Source organism: Triticum dicoccoides, chromosome 4A (genome assembly GCF_002162155.2).
Source record: "Triticum dicoccoides isolate Atlit2015 ecotype Zavitan chromosome 4A, WEW_v2.0, whole genome shotgun sequence".
Taxonomy (NCBI): Eukaryota; Viridiplantae; Streptophyta; class Magnoliopsida; order Poales; family Poaceae; genus Triticum; species Triticum dicoccoides.
Window position 1 is genome coordinate 655391539 of NC_041386.1, and position 9912 is coordinate 655401450.

The following is a 9912-nucleotide window of genomic DNA, read 5'->3' on the forward strand; positions in this document are numbered from 1 at the left end:
TTAAAATTCCCCAACCCATCTTGTCCTGGACACGCAGGGCTGGGCCTGGCTGGCAGATTGGTACACAGCCTGTACTGTTCTTTTTGTTTTTTTGTAATTTCGTTGATGTCATCAACAGATTTAAAATTTCTTTCCGGATGCGTGATTGGATTGGCAGCAGGTGCCAAGCAGCGGGTTCCTGTCCTCCGGTGGTTACCTTTTCAGAACAACGATTTAGGAAAAATAATGATACGCACTATCGTTAATTTTGATTTTATTTTATTTTCGGTCAAAAATTATTATGTCCCTTTTTTAGACCAGCCATTCAGGCAAAAATCTAATCATTTCTTCTCAAGAAGAGATGGCGGCCTTGTATAGATGTAGTAAAACTCTACTCCCTCCATTCCTAAATATAAGTCTCTTTTAGAGATTCCAATATAGACTAACATACGGAACAAAATGTGTGAATCTACACTCTAAAATACGTCTATATACATCCATACGTAGTCCATACAGAAATCTCTAAAAAAGACTTATCTTTAGGAACGGAGGGAATATTTTTGATAGTGGCCTTGCATACATGAGCAGAAAAAAGTGGGACGTCTGATTGGATCAGAGGGCAGGGAGCAGGGGTTTCCTATCCCCTAATTTCAGAATAACTTTTTAGGAAAAATGATGGGAGTACTACTATTTACTATTTAGGATTTATTTTATTTCCCTTAGGTGGTGGAATACATGCGGTCATCTTTCATGTGGGGATATCCTCACATGCAGTTTATTACTGATGCCATTTATCATGCATCCAGTGGTTGGTCATATTTATCCGGAAATGCTCATGCTCACTTGCTTATACTGGAAGAGTGTTCTCTGCACCCATTTTTGTTTTGAGAATTGTCTAATTGCATTCCTGTTCTGAACTTATTATACTCTTCATTTATCTAGTCTTTGTCTCACCTTCTATCTGTTGACATACACGACTTCTCTAGGCTCCTCCTATCAAGCCTTTGGATAATAATCATCAGTTGAGCATAGACGATCTAGATTCAATCAAAGTGATCGGGAAAGGTAATAGCGGGACCGTGCAATTGGTGCGCCACAAATGGACTGGCCAGTTTTTTGCTCTCAAGGTATTGTCTCAAACATACATTATTTGATGCTTCTTCTTTAAATCTTTGCTATGCATTTTTGGTTCCTTCAACTTCTTTCTGTAACTATCCTCTCTGCTATTTTACATATCTGTTACAAAGGGTCTTCACCTCCATTGGTGTATGTTGTCATGCCTGCAGGTTATACAGCTCAATATTCAGGAGAGCATACGCAAGCAGATGGCCCAGGAGTTGAAAATAAGCTTGTTTACACAGTGCCAGTATGTTGTCACGTGCTATCAGTGTTTCTATGTCAATGGTGTTATTTCTATTGCTTTGGAGTACATGGATGGTGGCTCTCTCGCTGATTTCCTCAAGGCTGTTAGAACCATTCCAGAGGCCTACCTGGCTGCAATTTGTAAGCAGGCCAGTGAAATGTCACACAATCAACCACATAGTTTTCCCTACTTTTTTGTTTGCTATCAGAATTGTCACCTTAAAATGACATGGACCTTTTCAATTGACAATTGCAACTTCCTTGTGCAGGTGTTGAAAGGACTGATGTACTTGCATCATGAGAAGCGCGTTATACACCGAGATCTGAAACCATCGAATATATTGATAAATCATAGGGGTGAAGTAAAGATATCAGATTTTGGTGTTAGTGCCATCATTTCTAGTTCTTCTGCACAGCGAGATACATTTACTGGCACATTTAACTACATGGCGGTGAGTGAAAGTTTGTTTAAATTATGTAGACATGCCTTCCAGTGTGGCATGAAAAGATGTTCACCAATTTTTTTGTTTCAGCTAACCAGTGTAAAATGTATACTCTTGACAGCCTGAAAGAATCAGTGGGCAGAAACATGGTCATCTGAGTGATATCTGGAGCTTGGGCCTAGTTATGCTGGAATGTGCCACTGGCAATTTCCCATATCCTCCTCGTGAAAGCTTTTATGAACTTCTTGAAGCTGTTGTCGACCAACCATCACCTTCTGCACCATCAGACCAGTTTTCACCAGAGTTCTGTTCATTCATTTCTGCTTGGTATTTGTGCTTCTCCATTGAACCCCCTTTGTTAATCAATGTTACTCGGGCAATATTTGCAATTTTTAGATCTAGAGCTCTAAAGTATGAGCTTAGGTACAATACCATTATATGCTTGCAGACACGTATTATCTGAACTTCCAGATATTTTTTGTTTTTCTCTCATCTCATCTGTGGGCAGAGTAATTGATCTTTTATTTATTTATTTATGGAACATCAGTGTCCAAAAGAAGGCTAATATCTGTTTTGTTATTTCCTTTTGTTTCAGTATCCAAAAAAATGCTGCAGATAGGTCATCTGCCCAAACCCTATCAGTAAGGAAATTTCTGTTTGCTTCGCAATTTTGTATGTTCTTCTGAAAGCATCATTAGCTGGCTGACTGATCTTGATCCATTTCTTGTATCTGTTGCCTCCGATGTCCAGGCTCATCCATTCCTGAGCATGTACGACGACCTGAATATCGATCTGTCTGACTACTTCACGACTGCAGGATCACCTCTTGCCACCTTCAAGTAATCCAATAACCCACTGAAGAGTACATACATGGTTACTGCAATTCCTTTACAATTCCAATGATGGTCTATTCTCGTTCTTTTTACTAGGCAAATCGCGTTGTGAGACGACAAATGCTCAACCATGTGTCATGAGCTGGAGCTAACTGAAGCAAGTGAATGGAGTTATTTTTCTTTTCCTGTTATTCATGAACTGGGCTTTGATGATATCTTTGAACCAAATATGATACAATTGGCTTCATAATTATACAAATACAAGTCTGTAAAGCATCAGTGAGCATCGAAGTTTTGCCTGTCTGCATAACGGAAGCATCCGTTTGTTGTCCGACTTTGACCTTTGTTATGTATGGGCTTATTGCTTTTGCAATTTTACTGTAATGAAACCATATTTGCTGGGTCGCTCGATGACCTGATTTGGACTAGTATTTGCAAGCCTTTAGTTCAGATGGTGATGTGTCACTTTGAGTGGAGGGTGGTGGTGGGCTTCTGAAATCAGGAATGGTTGCCTTTTCGTGAACGGCGCCTTCTTGTAATTTGTAATTTCACAGAAGTGAAATTCAAATTTGATCCATGCAAAAAAGAAAGAAAAAAGTGTTATGTTGTGAAATTCTAACCTACAAGGTTGCTAGCCAACTTGGCTCCAGAATGCTCCCTCAATTTGCTTCGATTTCGTCTGTTGGGTGCTGGTCAAACTGGTCTTTCTTGGCTTCATTGACGTTGGATCTTTGCTAGAATTTTCATTCGTTTTGACCGCACGGTGGATTCACATGGGAGGATGACCTGTGGGCTCGGCCTCTTACCTGATTGGCTGGGTGAACCATTTTCAGCGACTCCTGACGCGCACGTCGTGGGTCAGCGCGCTACGCGGGAGACGTGCGTCGTGCGGCTGGGTGTGCACGTTCGTTTCAGCTGCGTAGGCATATGGCCGGTGGGGCTCATTTCCTTTTGGTCCCATGTGTCTGTCTTTTTTTTTTTTTTTGAGAAAGGTCCCATGTGTCTGTCTGGTGTATTAGTTGCGGTGAGAGGCTGCGTCTCGTCGGCCACTGGAGAGAGGGGCCTGGCAGCCTGGCTGACTCTTCGTCCAATCCTGTGCGCGTCTCCTCCCGCACCGCACGCGACGTGCGTTCCCGAGCCGACCGAACCTAGCACCCTCTCGTCTCCTCCTCTCTCTTCCTCCTCCCTCCACCTTCCCGGCTCTCCACTTCACATCGGCAGTAAGATGCTGGCTGCGGCGGCGGCAGCGGCGGCGAGCATTGGAGCGACTGCGGCGCCTGGACGCTGTGCACTAGCCGAGTTGGTCGATGGTGAGGAACGGTTGTGCTCAACATCGTCCTCCAATTCGTTCTCCCCAACCACCCATGGCTTCCGGCACAATCAAATCGGCCATGGCAAGGAAGGCCGACATCTGGTACGGTACGCCATGACCTCACCTTCCTCTTCCACTCCCCACCGACTACCACCAAGCATGGAGATAGATCGATGGACGATCGCATCGGCTGCAGTGGGGGAAGTGGAAGGGGACTTCCTCGAGAATCTTGCCGAGGTGCTCCTCTCTTTGCCTCTAATTTCCTCCATCACTCACTTTTAAACTTGTGCTTTAGCAAAACTGATTAGTTATCTATACATAGACGTGTGCAGATCTGAGGACAAAGGGAAGAATAAGAAGAATTTAGCCAGAGATTTGAAGAAGATCAAGGTGATTTTTCTCCCTCCTGTTAAGCTTTGTTATCTCATTTTGATGCTACTGTTTGTGATTGATGTAAACATGAGGAAGATAAGAGATCACAACGAGGCTAAATGAGGTTTGTGGTGACCAAAATTCTTTCTTTGTTTACCTACAGATCTTGATTGCACTATTGATTCTCTACTATTGTCCTTTCCTAAAGGAAGATGCCGAGTCATGTAACATCTTCAAAGAAGAGAGAATCTGCATTTTATTCATGTGCTTTCAGTTAGGGTGGATTTGTGTTTTCAGAAATGAGGCAACCTTACATGTACATATTCACATATTTCCTTTATAACACTACCAGCAGACATGAGTTCTTGTGTTTTTATAGCTTCATGGAAACAGGATTTGGTGCTGCCCAGTTAGTCTTTTTTTTGCAGATATATTTCCTTTATCACTCCCCCAGCAGACGTGAGTTCTTGTGGCGGGGTCTTTCATGCCGTCATGTTAGGAATTTATTATTGGATTGTAGATGAGGTCCTTCTTCAGTTCAGCTACGCCGGGCACTGTTTCCACTTCTTGTTTCGTACTTAAATTCAGCTGCCCATTTTGGATTTAAGGTGAATATTGCAATTTGATGCCTATGGTATTCCATATGAAATTCTACTATTTGTTTTAGCTTCTGGGGTTTTCTATTCATTATCCCGAGCCATTATTATGTGTATGTTGCTACGCTTCATGGATAGAGAAGTTTAATATCGCTTGCTTGTCGTCTTCAGTACCAAAAGTGGGTTCCACTAACAGCATCGCGGATTATTTTGAGTTTTCAGCCATTGAACGGGTGAATGCCATGCTTTCCATGGTGATGCTTATACCTTTTATCCTCAGGATGAACGGCTATGTTTTTATCGCCAAGCATTGTTTCAGTTCTTGTTGTTGCGACAGTAATCTCGTCAAACCCTTCTTCAAGAGGATAGGCAAAGGATTTCAACACAACAAACTGCACATGACTGCTATAACTAGGGACCTTCAGCATACTTTCCTCTTTAGGCTCTAGATGATCCACCTGAGAAAGCAACATTTTAATAAAGAAGTTGATCTTAGTCGCGGGTGTGGAATCAAACAGTACAGTCTAGACAGTATAATAAGCTTTATCAACCTCTATGTCAGATATTGTTGTTAATTGTGTGCAGTCCCAGTTCACGAGGCAGAGGAATTGGGAATATAGTGTCTTAATATAATGAGCAATGTTATTTCCTTTGGTAAAAAGAATTATTCCGATGCCATCACGTTGCTCTGCGTTTACTAAATGGACTTCCATATGTATTTTTGGCGGTTGATGGACTAGATGCGCTCTATGCCTACATTATTATGCCTACTATGTTCTTATGGTTCTGTCCATGTTCATTCTGTAGGTTGGAAGAACTGTTCTGTTTCTGCATCTGCAACCTGCTGCTGATGCTCAAGATTTGCTCTCCTTTTCCAATGCATGTGCGTTATCTGTGGCTCAAGATATATTTATCTTTTTGTGCATGTTGTCATGGTTGTTGATTGACTGACCGTCTCTCTGTTCCGGATCTATCTAGGGGTCGTCTTATTTTTCAGTCTCGTGTGACTTCCGTTTTATGCTTATATTTGGTGGTTGCGTGTGAGCGGGATGTCTGCTCTTATTTCGACCGTTATACCTGTTTTGCAAGCCTGGTGCCTTGGTGTGCTTTGCCGGCGCTTTCGTACCTACGTACGGTCGCAGAAGATGTGTCTGTTCTTGCTGGGGTAGAACAGGAGCTTCCAGGGGATGGTTCTTGTCCAGTTTCTTACTATACACTCTTGCTATTTTGAATAGGTAGTACATGATGAAGTGGTAGGCTGGAAGAAGTCCAAAGCCACTTTTCGTCAGATGCGATATATTACACTGAGTATGAGAATTCATAGCATCGTTGTGAGGTTGGTGATCACAGTTGATAACAACCAATGTTTTAGTTATCTGTTGTGGACTTTTTTTTCTATGCATGTTTCTTCTATGTAACAAACATAATTTGAGCAGAGTAAGCTTGCCATGGAAACTACGTGTTGATGCCATGGAGTCCTTTAAAGAAAAATATATTCATAGTTTTGTAGTGACAGCAGTCAGCAAGCCGAAATCTGAACCATGAAAACGAGTACTAGCATCTTCATCTAAAAATAATATGCCCAGTATTATCATGATTTGAGCACATCAGAAAGAGATCTTGCTATCAGATGTTCTATCATGTTACAAGGTAGTTCATGAGTTTAAGAAAAAACTATTCCATTTATTGCAATGCAAGTGATTATCTACAATTTCAAGGCAAACTAATGCCTACTGTCTAATCCTAACTTGCCTTCATCGGCATCTTCCGCATAAAGTTGTAAAGTTAAAAATACAGTCCAGGGTAAATTAGTTATCTTGTTTTCTTGTTCCCTTATCCTTGAATTTGATCATATGATTGATGCTATAGCAACAAGTGTGGTGTTAGTTTTGCTTAGCTTATTCAAAATGCTTTTTTTGCTATCAAAGTTTTAGCTGGCTGAATCTGATTTGGTGTCTTATTAGTTATCAGCCAGTCATCTTATATTCTCTGGTTTGAATGGATATATATATATATATATATATATATATATATATATATATATATATATATATATATATATAGGGAAAATCTATCCTACCACCCGGTGGTAGTTACCCTACATGTCTCATATACTACCATGTGGTACTATATATACTAATTTATTATTTTAAATATGTTCATATACTATATCTAAGATATTTCGAAGCAAGTTACATGAAAAAATTGCATATGAGCCCATAGTTTTTGTTATATTTGTAAAATACATACATATTTGTACGTAAAAATGAGCATACTCAAAAAATGGTACATACTACCTAAAATTTAGTATGTATACTACCTAATCATTGTTATATACTACATACTACACGTACGTACTCTCGGTTCCGACTGATACTACATACAACATACAAAATGCAAGTGGTGGTAACTACCATTGCTTGTAGGAAACATTATATATATAAGCACACCCTTTTATTTTAGTTTGGTTATTAACATAGCAATATGCGTCTAACAAATTATTACACTTCTTTGACGTCCTTACAACTGATACATCCATTTTAAATCACAGGCCATGCCTCCGATGGTCAAAATCCCTTACATGATGATGTTGGATGTTCTTTTAGAAATTGTACAGCTTCCAGCAGCAGAATATCGAAGCAAAGTATGGGATGGCAATATAGTATGTGTGACTGTTTTTTTTCATATGCCCGCATCATATGTTGAAGATGATGGCAGTCATATGGCTATTCCTGGAATTCAGTGTTTCGATCATGCAATGTCGGAGGACACAGCTGCTATGGAAGCAAGTGGATACATAAAATGCATAGCTAAGACCGAAATAAGGACTACAATTACAGCACCATGAAGAAACTGGATGAAGAAAATCAGTCTCTAAAGCATGAGCTGGCTGTAGCCAAGTAGTATAACAGAAATAAAATGAAGGTGAAGACCAGGTCCATCAAGAACAGGCTGGTACTAGCTAAGTATAAGAGCAAGAAAACTACTATGGACTGGTTCTTTCTAACAAGATACATGCATGGATTCTTCGATCATATATCCAATGTAAGGGCACTAAACAAATTATCTGGGAAAGAACCTATAGATCAGCTTATAAATGGACCTCTTAACAGCATTGAGAAGGTGGCAGAAAGGCTCAAACGCAGGGTGATTAGCTCAGAGAAGAATTTAAGAAGCCTCAGGAGAGAGTTTTTAGGATGATACCCTGGAAGAATGCATCCTAAGCAAGGTCCTTTTAGAATTGTGATCCATTTCGCCCCTTTTGTCTACCCTAACTGTAGAGGTTAACCGTAATGTATTATTATCTTCCTCTTTAGAAGTCCCCAGTAAGACTTGCGAAGGCTATGTGTGTGAAAGCTAATGACCATTCTGTTCAAAGCTTTTATTGCCTGTACCAATTATGTCTGTAAACAGCATAGCCAAGGCCATCAATGGACTTCAAAGTACCTGTTGGTTGTACATAGGCCAATTCTTAGCGTGTGTATTCTCCCATACAAAAAGATTACTAAAAGGACACACATGCTTTCGACTTGACATAGTATTGAATCGGACTTTAGACCACCAAATTAGAATGTGTAGACATATCTCATTGTAGACAACAAGACACCATTTTTTATCATATGTACTTGCCTACAACTAAACTAACTAAAACATCTATTTTGTATTAAATTGGACCGTCCTATAAAAAAATATGTATATACATCTCATTGTAGACATCAAATCCACCAGAGTTCCTATTAATGGGGATTACACCATGTCTATTTTTTTTTCTTCGGGCACATGGATTTAGCGTGCCTCTGCGCCATTTGGCGCAACGGGTCCACTAGTAGTATAAAAAAATGTGACAGTGGACAAAGATGATGAAAGTAGCCGAAGGAACGAAGCATAGGAGAGGAAGAATGGTGAAGAATGTTGCACCGTCATAGTGGACGAGATGGAGCAAAGAAGAAGAAGGTGAACATGAACAGTGGATAAAAACCGAACAAACAGAAGGACGGGCAAGAACAAAGGGGGAGGACATACAGAAAAGGAATAGGATAATAGTTCGAGGAATGTAAAAGGACCTGATACAAATGATGAAACGAGCGGAACTGCGGAAGGAAGGAAACAGCGGCAGTGTGGTGTTGGGCACATGACCTACTACTGGTACTAGTACTACTAGTACATCACGAATAAACAAGTGTGATTCCGAATTCTGGGCTGGGCCTCCGGTTAATAGGTTAGTCCCAAAAGTAATATAAAAGTGGAAAATAAAGCCCAATATAGTCCAAAACAGTAGATAAAGTAGCATGGAGCAATCAAAAATTATAGATACGTTGGAGACGTATCAGGCATCCCCAAGCTTAATTCCTGCTCGTCCTCGAGTAGGTAAATAATAAAAAAAAGAATTTTTGATGCAGAGTGATACTTTGGCATAATTTCAATGTAAATCTTCTTAATTGTGATATGGATATTCAAATCTGAAAGATTCAAAACAAAAGTTTATATTGACACAAAAATAATAATACTTCAAGCATACTAATCAAAGCAAGCATGTCTTCTCAAAATAACATGGCAAAAGAAAGTTCATCCCTACAAAATCATATAGTTAGGCTATGTTCATTTTCGTCACACAAAGATGTTCCCAACTTCTATACCCCCGATGACAAGCCAATCAATTGTTTCATACTTAAATAATCTCAAACTTTTTCAACCTTCACGCAATACATGAGCGTGAGCCATGGATATAGCACTATGAGTGGAATAGAATATGATGATGGGGATTGTGTGGAGAAGACAAAAAAGGAGAAAGTCTCACGTTGACGAGGCTAATCAACGGGCTATGGAGATGCCCATCAATTGATGTCAACATGAGGAGTAGGGCTTGCCATGCAACAGATGCACTAGAGCTATGAATGCTCAACAAAAGAAAACTAGTGGGTGTGCATCCAACTCGCTTGCTCACGAAGACCTAGGGCATTTGAGGAAGCCCATCGTAGGAATATACAAGCCAAGTTCTATAATGAAAAAATCCC

General features: G+C 40.2%; 2 protein-coding genes across 11 annotated transcripts; both read left to right on the forward strand.

Moving 5' to 3' along the window:
- Positions 1-941: 941 nt before the first annotated feature.
- Positions 942-3048, forward strand: LOC119287751 (mitogen-activated protein kinase kinase 2-like). 2 transcript variants are annotated; one of them, XM_037567357.1, is made up of 7 exons: positions 942-1106; positions 1266-1490; positions 1611-1793; positions 1906-2111; positions 2380-2425; positions 2535-2623; positions 2714-3048. In XM_037567357.1, the coding sequence occupies exons 2-7, from the start codon at positions 1305-1307 to the stop codon at positions 2727-2729; spliced, it is 726 nt and encodes a 241-aa protein (XP_037423254.1). In that variant the 5' UTR covers positions 942-1106; positions 1266-1304; the 3' UTR covers positions 2730-3048. The 2 variants fall into 2 exon arrangements, with proteins under 2 accessions (XP_037423254.1, XP_037423255.1); XM_037567358.1 differs by lacking the exon at positions 942-1106 and having other exon boundaries at positions 1365-1482.
- Positions 3049-3683: 635 nt separating this feature from the next.
- On the forward strand, positions 3684-8343 carry LOC119287752. Of its 9 annotated transcripts, none has more exons than XR_005140934.1 (6): positions 3684-4166; positions 4252-4319; positions 4465-4909; positions 5705-5780; positions 6133-6233; positions 7449-8343. XR_005140934.1 is itself a non-coding variant. In XM_037567359.1 (4 exons), exons 1-4 carry the CDS (start codon positions 4103-4105, stop codon positions 7601-7603), a joined length of 363 nt encoding a protein of 120 aa, XP_037423256.1. In that variant the 5' UTR covers positions 3684-4102; the 3' UTR covers positions 7604-8343. The 9 variants fall into 9 exon arrangements, 1 of the variants encoding a protein (XP_037423256.1); XR_005140937.1 differs by having other exon boundaries at positions 4262-4319; XR_005140935.1 differs by having other exon boundaries at positions 4252-4909; positions 5876-6233.
- Positions 8344-9912: the final 1569 nt, after the last annotated feature.

Bases quoted from the DNA above. Each gene is read 5' to 3' on its own strand.
- LOC119287752 (XM_037567359.1), top strand. From the start codon at position 4,103: ATGGACGATCGCATCGGCTGCAGTGGGGGAAGTGGAAGGGGACTTCCT. The intron at 4,167-4,251 runs GTGCTCCTCTCT...ATCTATACATAG, and splicing joins TCCTCGAGAATCTTGCCGAG to ACGTGTGCAGATCTGAGGAC. The intron at 4,320-5,704 runs GTGATTTTTCTC...TTCATTCTGTAG, and splicing joins GAGATTTGAAGAAGATCAAG to GTTGGAAGAACTGTTCTGTT.
- LOC119287751 (XM_037567357.1), top strand. From the start codon at position 1,305: ATGGCCCAGGAGTTGAAAATAAGCTTGTTTACACAGTGCCAGTATGTT. The intron at 1,794-1,905 runs GTGAGTGAAAGT...TACTCTTGACAG, and splicing joins GCACATTTAACTACATGGCG to CCTGAAAGAATCAGTGGGCA. The intron at 2,426-2,534 runs GTAAGGAAATTT...TCCGATGTCCAG, and splicing joins CATCTGCCCAAACCCTATCA to GCTCATCCATTCCTGAGCAT.